Source organism: Cydia amplana, chromosome Z, assembly GCF_948474715.1.
Source record: "Cydia amplana chromosome Z, ilCydAmpl1.1, whole genome shotgun sequence".
NCBI classification, from domain to species: domain Eukaryota; kingdom Metazoa; phylum Arthropoda; class Insecta; order Lepidoptera; family Tortricidae; genus Cydia; species Cydia amplana.
In genome coordinates this window covers 22,498,638-22,522,419 of record NC_086096.1, presented here as the reverse complement: position 1 = coordinate 22,522,419, position 23,782 = coordinate 22,498,638, and the positions used below count along the sequence as shown (strand labels likewise).

Sequence of the window (23,782 nt, the reverse complement as noted above, 5' to 3'; positions counted from 1 at the left end):
AATTGTTACTCACGCCACTCGCCTTTTTTGACCCCTCTTAAACAACGGTTGCATAAAATACTATTATATGTGCGTAAACAAAACAATGTAGATAAACGATTATAAAAGGTGCATTAAAGGGCGTGCGCAGCTTACATAACTTCATTGCGTACTTGGAAAAAACAATGTCCAGCCAGATGCGCGCTAGCGACTATTACCTCTATAGTAATCGCTCTAATGCTCTATAACATTCTACATACCATGAAACCGTACAACTTTGGAACTAATCGTATTGGTAAATAGTAAGCAAACCTTTAACCTAGCACTTTTCTCAATGGAAAAATTTACCCTCCAAGGCACAAATAAATGGTTTCACGGTACACCAGTTTAACACACGTTATGTTAGGGCATTATGTGAACCCTATGCCCTAATACACAAACATCATTTCCGTATGTTGCGATACTGGCGGGCGCTCCACTTGCGGTGCATGAACTTCACGATGTACAGCGGCAAGCAGGAGACGAGAGTTATCGTGGTCACCTTCCACCAGAAATCCCAGTGCTTGATGAAATCTGAGTCTGCAATAAACAAAGTATTTCGATTTAACATTCAGATTGAGATTGAAGCCACAATTAGCATGCTTTTGTCAAGAGACTTTACTTTTCATGTGTTATTTTTACACACTTTTACCTACTCTCAGTGCCGGATTAAGATATTTTTCACCTCAGCAGCTCGAACAAGGGTACTTTGCTACTTAACAACAGTGAGCAAAATCGCATTTTGCTCACTGAGTGAGACAAAATGAGCAAAATACGATTTTGCTCAGTGTTTTTAAGTAGCAAAGTACCCTTGTTCGAGCTGCTGAGGTGAAAACTTAATTGTTGGTATATCTTAAGAAAACATGAGTGAATAGAGGTAAGTGATGAAGAAGGAATACATTTTTCGGGTTTTCTAATATGTTCTCACTGCTGAGGTGAAAAGTTTTGTGAACTACACGAGATCAAAGTTATTTACATCTCGTGCGCTTTTGAGTCCCTTACTACGCTCAAGATTCTAAATTAGATTAGTATAGTATATTAGTATAGAATCTTTCGCTTACACGGGACTCAAAATAAGCACTCGAAGAAATATCAAACTTTGATCTCTTGTTGTACAAATAACTATTGATGCCCTAAGCATTCTTAGACCATGGTGCCCCCTCTTCCTAGGGTCATCAAGATTACATTTAATTTTCTTGGTAAATTGAGTAACGTTCATTGCCGCATTACTGCTGAGAATGGACTTTTCAATCAGTCACATCATTTTATCACGAAAATTGACAGTGCAGGAGTAAATTTGCAACAGTAATCCTGCTGCAGTCACTATTCGAATGTCAAGTTGGCTTAACCTTTAAAATGTTACTGAAAAAAACGCGAGCGTAGCGAGCGCGAAAATTTTTCATTAGAAAAAACGCAATTCGATCATTTTTACTTTTAGTCCCAAACAGGCGCGGATCCAGGATTTCATACAGAGAAGGGATGGGACAGTTTTCTGTCAGCCTAGCTTCGCATAGGAATCGATGTTTAAGCTTGGATTTGGATCCAAGCCCAAGTGTAATTGAGGCAGAAGACCGACTTTGGCGTGAGGTAGCAGGCCTCGCATAAGACCTAACGCCGAACTGCAAAAGATTGGCTTGAAATCGAATCTATAATCTATGTACCTAATCACGACTCTCCTACTGCTCGCTCTTTGGCTTCACTCGAAAGCGCGACTTGGTTAGGATGCTTTTAGTTTTCGGCTTTCGCGGGGCCCCTTATAACACTTGGACAATTTGGTCGCAGCATCGCGGCTATGCAGCAACTCGGCCTGGCCGACAAATCTGGCATGCAAAAGAGCAAAACTCGCTATAAAATCGGTAACCTATGTCGAAAAAATCGGCTAGCCACAAACCCGAACCGCGTTATTTTGTTTCATATACTATTTATTTCAATTTTACGTAGTTTTTGCGTAGAAATACTATTCAATGAATATTACTTGATCGCTAAATTCGTATCAAATTATTTTAATTGACACAAGTACTAAACATTGCAATTCATTTGTTCGACCATAGAGAAATATAATAAGACAAGAGTGCTCACTCCATACATCAGTTAGACTATTAATTTCAGTGTCTACATCTAGCATCGAGTAGCGGAACTATCAGTACTGCTACTTGACAATAGATGTAGCACCGACCGGAAAGTCTTATCTCAACAGCATAAGACTTTCCGGTCGGTTCTACATCTATTGTCAAGTAGCAGTACTGATAGTTCCGCTACTCGATGCTAGATGCTAATAGTCTTTTTGGTACTAAAACTGAGGTATGGAGTGAGCAATCTATGTATTTTTTTCTCTATGGTTCGACTTAATACATTTTTATATGTCGTACTACACATTTATACATATTTCTGTTGTAAGAATTTTCAAATTATGTATACAGGTTGTCCCAAGAAGTAGTGATATACTGAAGCTGGGAGGTAGAGGACCTAGAGGGCTATCTGAATCACCCCCATGTATGTTCCGCGATTTTTCGTATTTTCGGAGTTATGATTTTTTTTAATTTTTCACCTATCGCCGAGTACGATGAGATTTTTATTTATGGTGACGTGAATTATTGCGGTAGATGCTTGATTTTTTTTGTGTGCTAAGCTGATAGATAGGCCAATTCAGTATGGTAACATTTACCATCGTTAGATCTCTGAATGGAATTAAAAAAAAATTTAATGCCAAGAAAGATAAAATTACCCAGTATGTTTTATTTTTCTAAGCGCCCTTGAAGTTGTGAACATACTGGGTAATTTTATCTTTCTTGGCATTAAATTTTTTTTTAATTCCATTCAGAGATCTAACGTGCGTAATAAATTTTATTAAATGTAATTCAAAATTAAATAAGAAAACCCGTAAAGAAATACCACGATATAAACTATACACAAAATAACTCAAGTACCAATTAAAAGTCCCAGATTTAAATTAACTAGTATCGATTCTTCGACGCAATGACATGTCGATGAAATGAAAATACTTGAAACGTTGTCTTCGAAATAACATTCGATGAAATGTCTGTCGGCAATTCAAGGGTAAACCCTTACAACTTAAATTTTAACCTCTTTTTAGTGTACCGCACAAAACTTTGTTCGCGGTTTTTCTCAGAGACCATTTGACGTAGATATTTCTGTCTGAGAATCAGACTCTGCTTGGGTTGAAATTTAGCGTAATTCCGATGACAATGCAATAATACGAGTATGTTAAAACGGAGCCGATCTGATGATACAGTCGGAAGGTAGCCATAGAGACGCCTCGATGGAAAAACACAAACAGATTGAATATAGACTCATTAGAAAGGTCTCGAGAAGTACAAGATAAACATGCAAACTAAGTAAGAAAGAAGTAAGTAGTCAGTTTAAAAGTGTGAACTGTGCAGTGTGCACTGGATTGATACATTACCGAAGTAGCTGTTGAAGACGAGCAGCGTCGTGGCGTACATGAGCAGGCTGACCAGCTCGGCCACCACCATGAGGCGGTGCCACGTGTCCACCGTGAGCGCCACCATGATGAGCTCGGTGAGGATGAGCGCCGTGTAGCTGATCTCTACGATGTGGATCAGCTGGTCCTCGAACAGCACCAGCGCGCCGTACATTATCACGCCGCCTGGGACAAACAAATTATCAATTCTCGACAAGACGAACCAAGACTATAACTAGTATGTATCCTCCAGCCTTATTGTCTATGTTCATACGATGATGTTGACAATGTCAAGATTCTGGAAAGATATTATTTTGTCCTGACTAGAATCTAAAGTTTTATTCATGTTTATTTGCGGATAACGCTCTGCAAACAGTTATTGATTGGACATGACGGATAAAGTATAGGAAAAAATCGTGCGCCGAGTTAGGCATCCAAAATAGATGGCACTATATGACGCCAAACGTCAACTTTTGACAACACTTTTTATTGTATAAAGCTTTATAGCGCTATCCACATTAGCTGAAAATTCGAACCACAATTGTATTCTTACGGCGTTATTCATAAACGTCTGCTAAGTTAATCAGCGGATGATCGTCATTTGTCCCTCTCTATGGTATAAGGGACAAACGAAGATCAGCAACTGATTAATTTAGCAGCCGTTTATGAATAACGCCATTAAACTTTACACTCAGCGACTTGCAAGCTGGGTTGCTGTGGTGGATTTACCATATATACTTCACCACGAAAGGCACCAATATCAGTCGCTAATTTTCATAGCTTTATTAGGTCGATGAAGTAAAATACATATTATGTCAAGAACAATATTATAATAAATTATAAACGGTGGAGTAAATAGTATGTAAATAATGTTCACCTTGATATATGGATATCCCTGTCCAAATGTAGAAAGTCTTGTATGACAATTGTCTTCCTTTTGTCAATTGTTTATACAGTTGAGGATATTTGAGAGCAGTAGAGCTAGGAATGTCTTTATCAAGGACCTGAAAACAAATAAAAATATACTCTAAGCTCACTAGCAAGATTATTTTTATAACTTATTATATTTGGACAAAAACATGTAAATATCTCTATACACCGTGTTTTTTTTTTGATTTCCGTTAATTTCAAGGGTACATTCCTGAGCTTAAATCAAGTAACTTTCTCAAAGACACCGATATTCTAATTAACTCCATTTCGGAGATAATCAATAATTTATTTTTTTCCTATAAGGCCTCTACAAGCGTGTACACTTGCCTTAGGGCCGGTTTACATATTGATTAGTGTTTAGAATGAGTTCATACATTTGCTACTAAACTTAGGTACAATCTCGGTCAATCGATGTTCGAAATGACATTGATATGTCACAGATTTCAATTGTTTGGTTGAGTTAAATGTAATGCCCGTGTTACAACAACGCTATATGCTAACATTTAATTAGTTTTTAAACCTTTTTTTTTTGTAAAAAAAGCAAAAAAAAATATTTTTTTTTGAAAATTATCTATTCCATTTAGTTCTCTTAAACGTACTTAACCATACCCCGAAGTTCAACGGAATTCAATAAAAACACGGTGTATAGATCGTGTCATTCACGATGACGCGCAGTTTTGTCAAATATAACCTTTAAATAGCATATCAATACCAGCCAAGGCACGCGTCGTTGAGTAGAAACAACATGTTTTGCTATACCCTTCCAGGGCCCATTATGTACCTTACCTATGTAACATACTGGTATGCAAATAAATATCTCTATCTCTAGAATACATAACACACTGATAATAATATGTACGCGATAAACAAGCATTAATTACATAATGCATTAAACATGTTATTTTCTTTAAATCAAAACTGTTATATTACCTACCTTAAGTTATGGGAAACAAATCAAACATTAGTTTATTTATAAATTTTATAATTAAAAGGCAGGTTATGGTTCTGGTTCTTACCAAAGAAAATACTGGCAGCATAGTGAACAGGGTACCATAGCCAACCATCAGGAATCCGGGATAGAGTGAGACCGACGAGAAGTAAAACACTACGCTGAACACCGCCTGAAACAGTAACAAAGGGATAGAAATTAGTATAGATCAAGTGTTTAGGAGCTTGATGCCCTTACTCGTATAATAAATAGCTTAATAATAATGTCAAAATGTGGGCGCGGGCGCACGCACGTATTGTAGATTCGTTCGCGCCGGTTAGCGTTTCTCATACCTACTATTTTTCGTCAAGTTTTCGGGTGGGCCCGCTCCGTGCAACCGCACCAGCTAGCGGACACCCTGCCTGAGATATCTCTTAAGAAGTCGAAGCGGTTGGGTTGTTCCTTTAACACGCATTTTACGCCTTTCTGCTAAAGCTGGTGTCTAATTTTCGATACAGACAAGTGCCAAGTATGTACACCCGCGGTGGACTTTATAGGTGGGTTGGTACTGGCGGCAGTGGCACTGACCTGCATGGTGGAGACGATGAGCCCGCGGTGCACGATGAAGAGCGACAGCGCGGCGGAGCGCATGACGGCGCGCCGGCCGTGCACCAGCAGCAGCCGCGCCAGGCTGGAGAACGCGCGCACGCTCACGTCGCCCGCCAGCGACGCGGCGCGCCCCTCCGCGCCCTCGATGCCTACGCCTGAACATAGGAACACTAGTCTACACCTACACTTTGGTCAATTAAAGTTGACAGACAAACATACAATTATAATCTGACAGTATGGTAGTATGCTAAACAATTACAACTACTCCTCCAGTTAGTTTATCATAAAAATACTGGACACGTATTTTTTCTTTTGTCAATTTAACAAAACTTATGGATGCGACAAAAATTGTGTTACCGATGTCGGCCTCTTGTATCATGGCCACGTCGTTGCCACCGTCGCCCACGGCCGCCACGACCCGGCCGCGCGCGCGCAGCAGCTGCGCCACGCGCGCCTTCTGCGTGGGCGAGCAGCGCGCCACCACCACGCCCGAGCACCCGCACAGCACCTCCACCATCTCGTCCTCGTAGCACTGCAGGCACATCTGCACCAACGACACTGGTCAAAAACACTACCCTCTAGCCGCCCGCAACAACAAAACTTGTCAACACAAAAAATGTTAATAAATAAAATCACGAATGTACCTATATACATCAGGAATTATTTATAGAAAATCGGGACTAGACCATCAGGTTAGATTGGCATGCTCTTGTCACTGGTGGTGTGTTAGCGTGAGCACCATCTCCGGCCGTGAGTGTAGTATGTATAGTGCAGTGACCTCGAGCGTCTCGCCCTCGATGATGAGGTCCTGGTCGGCGGCGGCGGCGAGGCCGCGCAGCAGCGCGTGCGCGTCGCGGCGCGAGCTGCACTCCGGCGCCACGAACCATCTGCTGCCGCCGCCGAGGTGCAGCGAGCGCGCGATGCACAACGCCGTCTCCAGTTTGTCGCCGGTCAACATCCAGATCTGCACATAAATATTAGGTATGTCCTACTACTTAACACATTAACTGCCAGCGACTCGCTAGGGGAGTTCACTGTTCGTAGGAGCTTTTCGCTACATACGGTTTAGCTACGGTGTAGCGCGTAGCGCGCTGGCACTGAATGTGTTAATGCCATTCTTTAGTTAAATGTATCGAAGCGTGTGTTCCGTGGCCCTCGGGTTTAGGTGAAAGTGTGACCTTGATCCCGGCGGCGCGCAGCATGGCCATGGTCTCGGGCACGTGGTCGGCGAGCCGGTCCTCGACGCCGGTGAGCCCCAACAGCTGCAACCCGCACTGCAGCTTCGACATCGCCGCCATGGTCCTCTCGGCGCGGTTGGTCACGCTCAGCCTCGCCTCTTTGTATTCACTCTGCGGATAACAGTCTTATTTAATACATAGGATACACTGAAGATTGTAAGAGTGGACAGCTTAAATATAACAAGCAATAAGAAGTATTTTGTTTTTGAATATGTTTCTAGTTCGTTTAGTTTCTGGAATACAACACCTATACAAAGATTTAAAAAAACGTTTACCTCAAATTCCAAATACTCGTTGTTAGTGAGAATTTTCTTGGCAACGACGAGAGTCCTCAGGCCCTCGGCCGCCAGCCGCTTGCACTCCTCGTTGAGCCAGGGGGACTCCAGGAGAGGCGCGAGCGCCACGTCTGCTCCCTTCACGTAGTACGTTATCTCGCCTGATACTTCCTCCTAATCGAAATAAATATAAAATATGGATTTTGGATAAGTAGTTTCAGAAAATCTACCTCATAAGTTTTGATTGACAGTTAGTTATAATAGGGTGTTTAAAACTTGGATTTTATTCAGTCTGTATTAAGGTAGAAAATCAAATTTATAAAAACATAAAGAGAGATTTTTGAGTACACACCTGCACAATAATACCCATCATTTTGCTTTCACTGGTGAAATGGAAAATTTGCAGTATGGAGAACTGCACGATCTCGTTGGTTGCTCGCAGCTTCAAAGCGATGCTGCTAAAATCTCTTCGGTACAGGGATACACCCATCTGAAAACATCAATTTTGTTTAATTTCGGCGAGGTTGAGGCCTGGTTGGCAGGCTCCGACATAATGGAACTGCCCGTATATTGGCGGCAGTAAGCCAATATTGACGTTACCTACTCGTAGGTCCTTCACAAATCGGTTAAACTATAAAGATCAGGTAACTCGACCGTCCAAACAACACATGTCTGTGTTTCATCTAAAATATAAATTTAGATCTTATATTTCTTAATCATTTCAAAATTATTTTTAAAATCTCCACTTTATTATGATAACTGTGAATTTTCTTCCCACCTAAATTATGTTACAAAATCAACGTATAGTGTGTTACCCGGTCGGTCCACTTGACGAGCGCCACCTCGTCGGGGCTGGAGGCCTGGTAGTCGCACAGCTCCTGCTGCGGCACGGCGCCGCCGCAGCTCTCCGACATCATAGAGCTTCCCATGTCTAAACAATAATATTAATAGATAAACGAGGAATCAATCATGTCTTACATTACATCTAATACCTAATAGCAAAGGTTATGTTTTTAGTGAGTGAATCGTAAATTGGGATCTTTTCAGCGATATCGTGTTTACCGTCTCCCATCGCAGGCGACTCGAGACCGCTTGGGACTGGTTACCTGACTGCGCCTCGTCGGCCCTCTGGTCGTCGAGCTCGTAGACCGGCGTGACGTTGTGGCACAGCGCCAGGGCCAGCACCGCGCGCCACACCTGCTGCGGCGTCGGCGACAGAGGCTCCGAGCTCCCCAGTACGGGCGACGCTGGCGCCGAGTGCGACTCGTTCGTCAGATATTGTGTCAGCAACCCTTCCACCTGGATTAAATTTCATACACATTCAACTTTTAACAATATTTTTAGTTTTCATTAAAGTAATGATTGGCAATGACATAATTAATTTCGCTCAACCAATAATGTTACACCAACCTCATAGAACAGATTGTTGTCGTACAAAGCATTTCCTAAATGCAGCTTTTGAAACACCATCTCGTTTTTGGTCAGCGTCCCAGTTTTGTCAGCGAGTAGATACTGTATCCTACCCAGTTCCTCTGGAATAGTCGTCGATCGCATCACAGTGCCTTCTATTTTTTTGTCTTTCTGTATAGTCCAGGAGTAGAAGACTTTGCCCATATCCAAGTTTACCCTCAAACTGAAATGAGATATTAGTGGCCATTGATTTGACTTAATAAACATTCCAAACAGTAATAAATGCATTAGCTAAAATAAATTGTGCATTTATTATGAGGACGATCTTACGTCTCATAATCTCATAAATCACTTACCTGATAGGAATGATGTATGAAAACAGCAGTTCAAATCTAAAGAGAAATCCGTACCAAGGTCCATTGAAACCTTTCAGTACGATCATCAGGAAGGACGTGAGGAGTGTAGCTGCGAAGAGGAGCTTGGTGAGGTCGTTCACCTGCAGCTCGAGGCGGCCCACTTTGGACCGGGGTGTCGAGTTGTTCATCACACTGCGCGTTTGACTACCTGATAGAAGCACAAACTAGTTAGTGGCTCATTGGGGATTTATTTACCTATTTGTGAGCATTTCTATTCTCGCTATAAACTCGACTTTTCTACTGATCATTTTGACGCAGATAGAGTGTTAGCTAGCTACAAACCAACCTACGTAAGCAATTTGTAATGGTATGGTTAACTATATAAATGGTTGTAATTGTATAAAATTTGTTTCAATGTATTAGGTTCTCAAATGTAATTATTTTACAGAGGTGAAAAGGTGAAACAACCTACTGTTTACTTACACTAACACATTTAAACTTTACCCTTTTTTTGCAAATACATTTTTGATTGATTGATTTGTACCTGTATAGATAATCAATCCAGTAGCTTGACCTGAAGCCACGACGCAGCCGCTCCACAGCGTGTTCTCGATGTCCAAAGAATCATTCTCTTCTTCGTCCAGTCTAGTACAAGTTCCAATAAAGGAATGGATATCCTTTTCTGGTTTTTCAACAAATATTTGAGCATTTATATCGAGAAGATGTGCATCTGTCGGGAGTTTTTGAGTAGAAGGTAATGGTATTCTGAAAAACAACGGTTATTGCAAGTAAGAGCGTAAAATGCGCAGTTGCAGCGTAGTTCAGAGTTTCCAAATACGTAAATACTCTTCTTAAGTAGGAATATAACAGATGGATTCTGCATTTTAACTGCAGACGGTTTTTCCATAAGCCACTTATTGACCTAGCTCGTTGTTGACAAAAAAAATGATAAAATGAATTTCAGGTCAGTCAACTAACGCTATATGGTTAAACATAGGAAGATCACGAATACTAGTAGAACATACATTATGTTGCATATTAGATAAAAGCTCAAACAATAATAAATTAATATAATAGGTAATACGCTAATGTCTTATCTCCTTATGATTCATGCTAACAACATAATCTTTGTAAAATGGATGAACAGAAAGATTTACAGGGTATTGAGTAGCCAATACGTTTGTATGAAATGTAGTTTCAGTTTGCTATGAATAAACGAATTTATTGTTATTCTTATTCAATTGCTTTTATTATTTATCTCCTATCTCATGGTTGAACAAACGATATACTAATGGGCGCCATTAAATAATAGACACCATTACAAAGCAATCACTTAAGCACTTAAGTATGTATGAAACAACAACTACATTACAAGATTTGCCTATTTTATTATTTCTGAATTGTTAAGAACAATTAAAATCAGTCATTGTAATCAATATCTAATTCACCATGCTTCAAGAGTAGGTGTGTAAGTATAATAAAACTAAGGTTAACCAGGATAAATGTAACTATGGGATTATTGCGTCTATTTCGTTATTTCTCGGATACGATTGGTCAGAACGTCCTCGACGTTACGTTTTATTCTTCAAGTAAGTAGGTTCAGGCTTTTATCACTAGACTCATTACGAGAGCTCTTGTAATTCACGTTGTTTAAAAAACCGGCCAAGTGCGAGTCGGACTCGCGCACGGAGGGTTCCGCACCATCAACAAAAAGCGGCCAAGTGCGAGTCGGACTCGCCCATGAAGGGTTCCGTATTTAGGCGATTTATGACGTATAAAAAAAAAACTACTTACTAGATCTCGTTCAAACCAATTTTCGGTGGAAGTTTACATGGTAATGTACATCATATATTTTTTTTAGTTTTATCATTCTCTTATTTTAGAAGTTACAGGGGGGGGGGGGACACATTTTACCACTTTGGAAGTGTCTCTCGCGCAAACTATTCAGTTTAGAAAAAAATGATATTAGAAACCTCAATATCATTTTTGAAGACCTATCCATAGATACCCCACACGTATGGGATTGATGAAAAAAAAAATTTTGAGTTTCAGTTCGAAGTATGGGGAACCCCAAAAATTTATTGTTTTTTTTCTATTTTTGTGTGAAAAATCTTAATGCGGTTTACAGAATACATCTACTTACCAAGTTTCAACAGTATAGTTCTTATAGTTTCGGAGAAAAGTGGCTGTGACATACGGACGGACAGACAGACGGACAGACAGACAGACAGACATGACGAATCTATAAGGGTTCCGTTTTTTGCCATTTGGCTACGGAACCCTAAAAATAGAGCAAAACAAGCAAAAAAACGGTCACCCATCCAAGTACTGACCCCGCCCGACGTTGCTTAACTTCGGTCAAAAATCACGTTTGTTGTATGGGAGCCCCACTTAAATCTTTATTTTATTCTGTTTTTAGTATTTGTTGTTATAGCGGCAACAGAAATACACCATCTGTGAAAATTTCAACTGTCTAGCTATCACGGTTCGTGAGATACAGCCTGGTGACAGACGGACGGACGGACGGACGGACGGACGGACATCGGAGTCTTAGTAATAGGGTCCCGTTTTTACCCTTTGGGTACGGAACCCTAAAAAATAACTCAAAGGGACGGACGCAATAACTGCATAGTGGCATTTACCCTGCTCAACCTTATATAAAATATTTTCCCAAGTAAATGTATTCTAGGTATAAAGCAAGGCAATCCCTGCCATACATTATACCTTCACACAAACATAAGAAAGCCATATTAATTACAATACCCAAACTCTACTACTAATAGACTGACTTACTACTAATAGACTTACTGATTATTACAGAGGTAACCATATATTACAAGAGGTGAATGATGGTGTCTTACTGATTAATAAACAAGCAAATGATAGAAAGATACCTCAATTTCCAATCTATTTCTCCATCCAATTGGTCTGTTCGTATAAATACAGTACCCATTGTCTCGTTAGTCCTCAATAGAATCATGTCTGCCGGCACTCTTTGGCCCTTGTGCAGCATGACTATGTCGCCAACTCTCAGCGCCGACGCTGGCACGCGCTCCGTCACAAATGGTTGGTAATCATTTATGTTCTGGTCAAGAACCACACGCTCGTAGCATTGCCTATTCACTTCTTTGTCCCTTCTACAAGGAGAATAAATAGTTTGAAACATATGAAGTATGATACTAAATTTAAGGCTAGTGTACACTAGATGGGTATGCAGCATGTCTCCATCAGATCCTACAAAATCGAGACGAACTTATACTCACTGTTAAGCCCTACAGAGAAATGTGCTGCATTAATATAGGAATTTCATGAAAACTTACCTGTATCGTCTGAAGTCATCCACTGCCTCTCTGAAAAGTGTCACTGCCAAAACAAAACACAGCGGTCCCCAGTATGTATACAGGTATCCAATACGAATACTCGGTATGAATTGACTCAGTGCCATGACCAAAAAGTAAAGATTTAAAAAAAAACGGAATTGGTCATACAATACCAGTGGAAGGAATGTTATAATATTATATTTCTGAAAAAAAAACACATTAAGATATAAAAAGTTCTAGTATGTAAAGAAATACAAACACACACAATATATATGTATTATGTATATATTTCCTGCTTTGAAAAACTGTGGGGTTACAGCTTTTCAAAAGCAGTTAATTGTTGCTTTTGTCACTTTATAGTTACAACAATATGAGATATTTTAAATTCCCTTTTTAGGTTTATTTAGAATGAGAGGCTGTTGGTTTTGGTGAATATGAATGAATCTACAATGAAATGAAATATTATCTCCAAACAAAATGACCAATTTAGTAGCATCTTTTTCTGGATTTATAGATACATCTATGGCACCAATAAAGTGGTTTAAAACAACCGGACAAACGCGAGTCGGACTCGCCCAGAGGGTTCCGTACAAATTTAACTTATTTTTTAATTTTTTACAAATCTATAGTTTTAAGATTTTTTTCATAGTTCAAGGTCAACGGGAAGTACCCTACAAATTTTGATTTCCTTAAGGGTGTCTAAATATACGTTTTTTGTGGCATAAACGGCCGTAACTTTTTCTTATGTTAACTTTGAAGAATGATTTTTTCACAGCTTTAAGGGACTGTAGACTTGAGTATATGGTTTGAATTTCAACTCGATACACAGTTACGAAAATTACATATAGTAATAATAAAAAGGCATTTACGTTACCCACTTGATTACAAATAAAGTTTGGTGGAAAATCTTCATCTGGTAGTTGCCCCAGATAAATGACTCTAGATGTCAACTCTTTTTTACGGAAGCTAAATCTGAAATGGAAGAATGAACGCTAGTAAAAATGCTGGTCTTGTAGTTATGCAAAATAAAAACAAAGGGATTATTGGTGAAAACTAGGTATTCTTACCTTGACCATAAAGATTTCCTCTTAGGTCTGGATAGTAATGGAGTGGTTTCCATGTTTGTAATATACCCAGACAAAGTATTTTCTACTAACACATAATTTTACAACAATCTAATGACACATGCTATTGATTTATCGATGTTTAATATTTTATTGTTATGCCTTGTTTATCGCTTGGTATAACTTATTTACAATAATGACATTTGTGCCTCTACAGCAGTGACGTGACAGCTGCGTTATGGGCTTTACAGTCAGAGCGATTTATCAACAATCAACAAGTTCAACAACGTAAAATGCTTAAACATGGCAACAATTTAGTATGGATTTTTTTATATACTTGGTCAAGCATATCTTGTCAGTAGGAAAGGCGGCAAATTTGAAAAATGTAGGCGTGAAGGGATATCGTACCATAGAAAATTTGAATTTTGCACCTTTTTTTTACTGACAAGATTTGCTTGACCAAGTATAATTGGTCAAACCAATTAGAGATTCATGGTTAAAATACTAGATTCATGTTTTGACTTGGGGACCTCTTCTAGGGCTGGCGCTGCTGCTACCGATGCTGGCGCAAATATGCAGCCATAGACAGCGGCTGCATGTTTGAACCGTTTGCGGTGGAGACGCTTGGGCCGTGGGGTCAAGGCGCGCACAGCGGTTATAGGGAGTTGGCCAAGCGCCTTATCGACGCAACGGGTGACCGGAAGGCTGGAGCATACCTCGTCCAACGCATTGGCGTTGCCGTTCAGCGCGGCAACGCCGCCAGCCTTCTGGGCACCCTACCGGTCGGCACAGACTTGGGGCCAATTTTTTATTTGTAAGTTTTTACTTTTTAGGTAGTTTTAGTTTAGTATATATTTAGTTATTAGTTTATTTTATTTTTGTTAGTTGTAATTAATTACTTTCATTTGTAGCATAATTATTTGACACTAAATTATTATCAGTTGAAAATTGCGTGAAACGAAAAGCCTAAATCGCGTCGCTCAAGTTTGCTCAACAATTCGATTTGGCGGATTTGGATATGGCAACATTTCAAAGTAAATAAATATGGCGAACTAGTGAGTGTCGTAAAATTAGCGTTATATGGCTTTGATAAATTTTCTCAAACTTCGTGCGCTCCTTCCTAAATCCGGTTGTTTTCTCATATAATGCATCCACGAAAGTAACAAAATGAAATGAAAATAATGCTGGTGCATCACGTGACCAATTAGATCAATGACTGCTCGTAGCTCATACCCGTAGTGGAACGTTACGAACCGGGTGTTGCATCTGACCTCTCTTTCATCTACTGGTGTCAAAAAGTAAGAAAAGAAAGATGCCTCCTAAGTACTAGATTTCTGCATAGTTTTAAGTTTATATTTGAACAAGTAGTTAAATAGAGGAAGCTTGGAAATTATCGAATAATTTGTCGGGCGTTCAGTGTGTACAGGTGGTAATTAAATAGGCAAGGGTCTTATTAGATTGTCATGCGCTGCGCCCCGTGGGCGGCGGCGGGTGGTGAGCGCGGCGCTGCTAGCGTCGCGGCGGAGGTGAAGGAAGGTGGAGTGGAGGCAGCGGCAGCCAGTGCGTCTGCTGTCTCTGTCGGAGTGACCGGACACACCTCTGTTGACCTATTTTCTGATTATTGCATTGAAACTTAACTATTTATACTTTAAGGGCGTAAAAGCGGACACCCCCGTTTTTGCTATAAGTGCAGTTTCAAAATAAAATATAGGCTTTGCTTTGAACTATTTCCAACGTAAAAACTGTGTTTTATATGGTGCTTTTGTTTATCCATTTGAACAGTCAAAATGCTGATATTGGTTTGACACAGGCAAGTAAAAGAATTGTTAAAAGATTTATCTTGTGCCTTTCAGAGATCTTGTACTCTCCTTTTGATTGTTAGTTCATATACATTAGTTAATTGGTATTCACATTTAAGGTAACTAAATACTGAGTACTTAATTCTAGTTGTAATTATCTTTAAGAGTACTTTGAACATATAACTGCATAGATTGATCACTTGTCAATAATAAAACAATTGAATTATCCTTCGGCATCAGTAGTTATTAATAAATTGTATGTGTTAATTTCATGGATGAGATTTATAATAAATAAACAGTAGGAATTAAAATGTTTAGGTATAATCTTTCATTACATGATATTGGTCAAATCAAACAAGTTTTTCACAAATATCTGAACATGAGTTTATTGCAGAGGTGTTATAGTGCATGTTGTAAATATTTTAAAGCATCTAGTAAAGTAGAGAGATATTTAGTTGGCTCTTCATGAAAGTCGGTATTATTATCATATTGCCTGTACCACAATTTAATACTCCAACTCATAACCATTGCCTTGGACGGTCACATCTCCACAGACTGAGATGCTTCGCACGGCAATTTCCTCTCCAGATACTGAGTCTTGTTAATTTGTTGAACACAGACACCCTGGAGAGACAATGCATCAAGGGAGAGCTAATATGGCTCTCGTAAAATCTGTTTTGGAGTTGGACTTGAAGCTGGTTTACGGATAACAGAAAGATGGAATCAGACCTTCCCCCAGGATCCTGCAACTCTACTGGACATTTGTCCACCATTGGATACCATACCCTGCCTGGTAAGAGTCATTAGCCTAAGAGTCTATGACGGCCAGACCTTCCTTAATTAGTAAAGGCTGCAAGGTTCTCTTAGTATGTCCCCTATATTGTTTTTCTTTCATAAAATATAAATATCATCTGTCAGACGTATCGGTGAAGGTTGACCATTGACCATACGGGTTTAGACTATTATGGCTGACTGTCAAGAACCATTGTTTTCAGAAACTCATAAAGGTATGGAGTTGAAGTAAATATTAAACCCTGAATTTTTTTAAGGCCACACTGTAATAAAATATTCAGTCAGGTGTAAAAATAATTGTGGGTGTGTAACTTACTCAAAAATATGTCCCAGTTCTTAATTTGCTGACATAAGAGCTATGGAACATATTTTTGAGTATGATGTGTGCACCCATATTGTTACACTTGACTGTACAGTATGCCGCATGTTTCATACAAATAATGAAATAAAAAAATCGGAAAATCCTAATAGGTTATTTAATATATTGGTTCAAACGCAGAGGGTGTGGCCAACAAAATAATAAAAAAAAGTAGTTTTTTGAACCACCCTACAGCTGACAATTGACATACTATAATTATGTCTTTAAAAAAATTTTTTTTTCATTACAAAAAGCATTGTACTATTTTATGTTGGAAAATTATAGAGGCATGTTTGTTGTTCAGGCCGTATGCACCACTCGGCGAGCACGCCGGCGGGGGTGGACGGTGCAGGGGGGGGCTCGCGCACTCCCCCCGCTACTCCGAAGAAAGGCGGCAAGATGCTGGCGGTCAGGGTGCAGATGTTGGACGACACTATATCCATGTTTCAAATACAGGTAAGACTAATTATAAAAAAAAAAAGCGGCCAAGTGCGAGTCGGACTCGCCCATGAAGGGTTCCGTATTTAGGCGATTTATGACGTATAAAAAAAAACTACTTACTAGATCTCGTTCAAACCAATTTTCGGTGGAAGTTTACATGGTAATGTACATCATATATTTTTTTTAGTTTTATCATTCTCTTATTTTAGAAGTTACAGGGGGGGGGACACACATTTTACCACTTTGGAAGTGTCTCTCGCGCAAACTATCCAGTTTAGAAAAAAATGATATTAGAAACCTCAATATCATTTTTGAAGACCTATCCATAGATACCCCACACGTATGGGTTTGATGAAAAAAAAATTTTTGAGTTTCAGTTCGAAGTATGGGGAACCCCAAAAATGTATTGTTTGTTTTCTATTTTTGTGTGAAAATCTTAATGCGGTTCACAGAATACATCTACTTACCAAGTTTCAACAGTATAGTTCTTATAGTTTCGGAGAAAAGTGGCTGTGACATACGGACGGACAGACAGACGGACAGACGGACAGACAGACAGACAGACATGACGAATCTATAAGGGTTCCGTTTTTTGCCATTTGGCTACGGAACCCTAAAAACAGCATCTATGCAAGTTTATGTGTGTCTGGCTTGCCGTCCCTCAGCAGCTGTATAATACAAAAGGTAATAGGTTAGGTAGACAGACAGACAACAACAACAACAAAATATTAATGTAGTTCCATGCACTATGTAAATGTAGACCAGCTAAAGAGTATATCCAGTTATCCACGCCACCTACTCGGTACATAGGTACATCCTTTTGCTTAGGTTTGGCTAATTGCGAAACCTTAACGACTAATGTTCCGCAATAATGTTCAAAATACTTTCCATCGAGTCTTTAACTATCATCTTGATCACGAATATTTTCATTTTTTTGGATTCACGGTACTAAAGTTAGTTCCGTACACAGGGGGACATTTTCTCGACATTCAGAGCAACCATTTCCGATAATTTGCACATTATCAAAAAAGAATTTGGCAAGACCCCTTTTCTTTTTCAAAAACCCATTCTGCCACTTGTGCCTTAACTCTTGTTGAACTTCTTTCTTATACTTATAACCCATATAACTCAGTAAACTTACTAATGACTGGATTGCATGTGGATGAGAACTTAATTTTACGCGATTAAGTCTCATAGTTGTGAATAATAATGAAAATAAGTGATATCAATCTTCATAGTGTACTTCCGAAGCTTTTGGTTTAAAGAGTAAGAGCTAATTTGTTACCAGGAAATGTACAAAAATAATACACTTGATTTTCATGGTATCATTTTACATTGTATCTCTCACTACGCTCAGGATTCTATGTTAGAATTTCTCGCTACGCTCAGGATTCAATGATAGAATCCTTCGCATCGTTTAGAACTTAATGTACGCCACGCTGTAAACATATCATTTTGCTCCCTTATTGTTACACAATCTACTATTTTGACCCAAACGATAAAGGCGAATAAATTGTCTATTTAAAAATACGAGGGGTGTTCAAAATATTCTCGGTATGAGAATGAAAACAAACAAGTACGAAAAGTTTGATATTTTTATTTTTCAATATACTCCCCCCCTATGTTCATACACTTAAAAGATCGATCAATTATTTTTTTTAATCCTGCATAAAAATATTTTTTATCTTTGGTGTAAAAATGCTCCTCCACTGCCGCCTTCAATGCTTCATCATCGGAAAATTTATTTCCACGCAGATCCTTTTTAAGATTGGGGAACAAAAAGAAGTCGCTGGGGGCTAAGTCCGGACTATACGGTGGGTGAGTAACAGTTTCAAACCCACATTCAACAATAGCTGCCTTGGCAATATGAGCAGTATGGACGGGGGCGTTGTCATGCAGAAGCATAACACCTTTGGTTAACTTTCCTCGCCTCTTTTCTTTGATTGCATCCTTTAATTGACGTAGAATGTTAGCGTAGTACTGTCCTGTGATATTTACACCTTTTTCTTTATAATCGATCAGTAATACTCCTTCACAATCCCAAAATATCGTGGCCATGACTTTGCCAGCTGAAGGGATGACCTTGAACTTCTTGGGATGAGCTGAACCCTTAATGTGCCACTGCATGGACTCTTGTTTACTCTCTGGGTCATAATGATGAACCCAGGTTTCATCTCCAGTAACTATTCTTTGCAGCACCTCATCAGGATTTTCACCGCACAGGTCAATAAAATCGGAACAACAAGCTACACGCATGTCTTTTTGAAGCCGAGTCAGCATTCGCGGAACCCATCTTGCACTTACTTTTGACATATTAAGATGGTCATGGATAATATCATGTACGGTACCAATAGAGAGATTGGTTACTTGTGCTATAGATTTTACCTTCACTCGACCATCTTCCAATATAAGTTTTTCCACTTTATCAATATTTTCTTGTGAAGTAGCTACTACAGGCCGGCCAGGTCTAGGGTCGTCTTCAACACTCTCCCTTCCACGTTTAAACTCGCTTGACCACTTTTGAATGGTAGATAAAGAAGGAGCAGACTCACGGTAAACACAATCCATTTCCTCTTTTATGGTTTTTTGATTTTTACCCTGTTTTGTCAAGAATTTTATCACGCATCGATGTTCTAATTTAGTTAACATTGTCAATTCCCACATGATGTTCATGTTTGTTCAGCAATTGCAGAAAAACAAAAGAACATCTCGGTTCGAATTATACTTTTTTTTAATGTCAACGAATAAACCTTAGCGGCCAGTAACGAAAGAAATTTTAGAAGAGGTTGTAAGATATCAATACCGAGAATATTTTGAACGCCCCTCGTATATATAATAAGGTTAATGAGTAAAAAATGTCCATTATATAATATATTAGCGACCCGCCCTTCGCACGGGTTAACGAATTATACATACACCTTCCTCTTGAATTACTCTATCTATTTAAAAAAACCGCATCAAAATCCGTTGCGTAGTTTTAAAAATCTAAGCATACATAGGGACAGTCAGACAGCGGGAAGCGACTTTGTTTTATACTATGTAGTGAAGAAGCAAAAAAGTTACGATATAAGACTAGGACAGTTAATCTGCTCAACCCTGTAATGTTTAATAAAAGGGTCCCCAATAATATTTTAGTATCTACTATACTAAAATACTCAAATATTATTGGGAACCCGTTTATTAAACATTACAGGGTTGAGCTAACCTGCCAGTCAGGGGTAGTTAACCTGTCAGTCATGGATATCTACCTGTAATCTACTAGGTACACGTAATATATATGGATGGATGGGCTGGATGTGTAATACGTGTAACAAGGGCGCAATTTTATTAATTGATTGACGGTTGTTAGTGGATTGCGGTGATCGTTATCAAGCGGAGGCTAACTTTACGCCTTTTTAACAATCACTTATGCATCGCTTAGGTCTTGAATCTATATATATAAATGCACGTGTCCTGACACTCCTGACTGATTGACTGACTGACTGACTCATCAACGCAGAGCCGAAACTACAAACGCTAGAAAGTTGAAATTTGGACACTAGGTTGCATTTATAAAATGTATAAGAGCTAAGAAGCGATTTTGAGAAATTCAACCCCTAAGGGGGTTAAAAAGGGGATGAATGTTTGTATGGGGTTCAAGTTTTATTTTGAGCTAGGAAATTGAAACTTCGTAAAAAGATATATTATTAAAATACACGAAAACTAATTTCAGCGTTTTTGAAAATTCATCCCCTAAGGTGGTAAAAAAGAGGTTGAAAGTTTGTATGGATATCAAACATTTTTTTGAGCGCGGGACTTTAATCTTTGTAGAATCAGAGTCAAATATGTCAGAGATCAAACATGTTTCTTACACTATTGCTCATCCCCTTAGCCATATAATTAATGTCAGTATATCAACTGGAATTTATCCCTCCCAACTTAAACCAGTAATTGTAAAACCAGTCCATAAACAAGGAGACAGAGATGACGCCAAAAATTACAGGCCAATTGCTCTAGTTCCTATTTTCTCAAAGGTTTTTGAAAAGGTAATATGTAAAGCGCTCTACTCATATTTGGAAAAATATAATTTACTAGTTAATGAGCAAAAAGGATTTCGGAAGTAAAAGACAATTAACATGGCCATCTTTGATTTAATAAAGCCTGTAATCGAATCAATGGACAAGCGAAAACGTATTTGTGCAATCTATATGGATATGACAAAGGCGTTCGACCACGTTGACCATGAAATACTAGCAAAAAAATTGGTCTCTTACGGTATACGTGGCAATGTTCTTCATCTGCTTAAATCATACTTTAGCGACAGAGAACAGGTAACTGAACTTGTCCAAATATGTCCAAAAACCAAAAAGGAAAGATCGTTTGTGTCCAATAGACGCAAAATAGTCTACGGAGTCCCTCAAGGGAGTGTTCTAGGTCCCCTTTTATTTCTAATTTACATCAATGATCTCCCTAAACATGTAAAATATCCAATGGTCTTATTCGCTGATGATAGCACTGTAATTATTGAATGTGATAATGATAATAATTATGAATCTGAAATTAACATGACATTATGTAATATTATTGAATGGCTTGCCTATAATAATTTATTAATCAATATCAACAAAACAAAAATTATGCACTTTTACCAACGGAAAATTCCTCTTCCAGTCAAATGTGAATACTTAGGAACTGAAATAGAGACTGTAAACGTAACCAAATTCTTAGGTATTAAAATAGACAGTCAATTAACCTGGAAGCCGCATATCGAAGAAGTCTGTAGAAAACTAAATATATACTCATATGCGCTATCTAGACTTGCAAAGATAGTCAGTAGGGATGCGGTTATGGCTGCGTATCATGGGTATGTTGTGTCTACTTTGAGGTATGGAATTATCTTTTGGGGTAACTCTACTAATAGAGAGTTAGTCTTTAAAGCTCAAAAAAGATGCATAAGATCAATATGTGGCTTAAAAACACTTGATAGCTGCGCCCCACATTTCAAAAGTTTAAAATTGCTTACTCTACCATCGCTCTTTATCTATGAAATTGCTGTCTTTGTAAAAACAAATCCCACGCTTTTTAAAAAAGCAACGCATTCACGAAATAAAAGAATAGTACAAATGGATTTTCATACCGAACCAGCTAACACTGCCCTTAAATTAAAGAGTGTGATTTGTTTGGGAAGCAAAATTTATAATAAACTTCCTGACACAATTAGAAATAAGGATACCATTGAATTCAAACGTGCATTGATGACATTCTTAACAGATAAATGCTACTATTGTCTCTCGGATTATTTGAATATTTAATTTTTATTTTTTCTCATTTTGACTTTGACATTACGTCTTTTGTATTCTTATTTACTATATAAATTTAAACTTTGACATCCGGGTTTTGATATTATAAAACTAGTATTTCAATGGTAACTGTAGTATATTCAAATGTCATTTAATTCCTTGATATTGATTTCTATTCATATTTTCTGCACATTAGTTTAATTTAGATTTAAGACAACCTATATCTTGGAGTGATTTTAATCTTAAACATACAATAATATGCTTAAAATTTTAATCATTTCTACATATGTACATATGTTTTTTGCATGCTTGTTGGTCAAATATAGCGACACCACTTATTATAAGATTACTGTATGTACTACGTATATTTGCAAATAAAACATTTTGAATTTGAATTTGAAGCCATATTATTAGAAAATAAGAAAAGTAATTTTAGCGTTTTTAAAAATTCATCCCCTAACAGGGTTAAAAAGGGGTTGAAAGATGGAATCCATTACAAATTCTTTGAAACTTCTTATAAAGGCATAACATAAGATAGCAAAATAACATTATTTGAACGTTATTAAGATTTCAACCCCTAAGGGGGTTAAAAAGGGGATGAAAGCTTGTCTTGGGGTGCACATTTTATTTTAAGCTAGGACCTTGAAACTTTGTGAAAAGGTATTAAATTATAAAACAAGAAAACTAATTTCAGCATTTTTAAAAATTCGCCCCCTAAGGTGGTGAAAAAGGGGTTGAAAGTTTGTGTGGAGATCAAATATTTTTGAGAGTGCGGGACTTGAATCTTTGTATAAAGCCGTATTATTAGAACTCAAGAAAAATAATTTCAGCGTTTTTAAAAATTCATCCCCCAAGGTGGTGAAAAAGGGGTTGAAAGTTTGTATGGAGATCAAATATTTTTGAGAGTGCGGGACTTGAATCTTTGTATAAAGCCATATTATTAGAACTCAAGAAAAGTAATTTCAGCGTTTTTAAAAATTCATCCCACAAGGTGGTGAAAAAGGGGTTGGAAGTTTGTATGGAGATCAAATATTTTTGAGAGTGCGGGACTTGAATCTTTGTATAAAGCCATATTATTAGAACGCAAGAAAAGTAATTTCAGCGTTTTTTAAATTTCGTCCCTTAAAAGGGTTAAAAAGGGGTTGAAAGATTGTAAAGGGTTTAAATTTTATTTTAAGCTACGAATTTGTAACTTCGCAAAAAGTTATTTCATTAAAACAGAAGAAAACTAATTTCAGCGTTTTTCAAAATTCATCCTTTACGGTGGTGAAAAAGGGGTTGAAAATTTGTATGGAGGTCAAACATTTTTTTAAGTGCGGGAATTGAATCTTTGTATAATGACATATTTTTAGAATACGAGAAAAGTGTTTTCAGCGTTTTTAAAAACGAATCCCCTAAAAGGGTCCAAAAGGGGATGAAAGTTTGTATAGGGTTCAAATTTGATTTAAAGCTAGGAATCTAGGAACTTGAAACTTCGTGAAAAGTTATTTCATTAAAAGAGAAGAAAACTACTTTTAAGCGTT

At 38.2% G+C, this 23,782-nt stretch overlaps 2 protein-coding genes across 7 annotated transcripts in view; one reads left to right on the top strand and one right to left on the bottom strand.

The window, feature by feature from the left end:
- Positions 1-300: 300 nt before the first annotated feature.
- LOC134661623 (probable phospholipid-transporting ATPase IIB) lies at positions 301-13,774 on the bottom strand. Its single transcript, XM_063517764.1, has 19 exons — positions 13,594-13,774; positions 13,405-13,498; positions 12,527-12,729; positions 12,101-12,343; positions 9,751-9,971; positions 9,207-9,414; positions 8,851-9,073; positions 8,547-8,739; positions 8,256-8,371; positions 7,793-7,930; positions 7,441-7,614; positions 7,106-7,276; positions 6,706-6,891; positions 6,285-6,471; positions 5,907-6,082; positions 5,407-5,511; positions 4,338-4,464; positions 3,443-3,646; positions 301-558 (listed from the first exon to the last, which is right to left on the bottom strand). The coding sequence occupies exons 1-19, from the start codon at positions 13,644-13,646 to the stop codon at positions 422-424; spliced, it is 3,159 nt and encodes a 1,052-aa protein (XP_063373834.1). The 5' UTR covers positions 13,647-13,774; the 3' UTR covers positions 301-421.
- A 1,039-nt stretch (positions 13,775-14,813) lies between these two features.
- Positions 14,814-23,782, top strand: part of LOC134660992 (FERM, ARHGEF and pleckstrin domain-containing protein 1) — a 60,900-nt gene continuing 51,931 nt past the window's right edge. For all 6 annotated transcript variants that reach the window (XM_063516887.1, XM_063516886.1, XM_063516882.1 and 3 more), the window contains exons 1-3: positions 14,814-14,888; positions 16,009-16,182; positions 16,844-16,995. In XM_063516887.1, the coding sequence (XP_063372957.1) occupies positions 16,107-16,182; positions 16,844-16,995 (228 nt within the window). In that variant the 5' untranslated portion in view covers positions 14,814-14,888; positions 16,009-16,106. The remainder of the gene's footprint in view (positions 14,889-16,008; positions 16,183-16,843; positions 16,996-23,782) is intronic.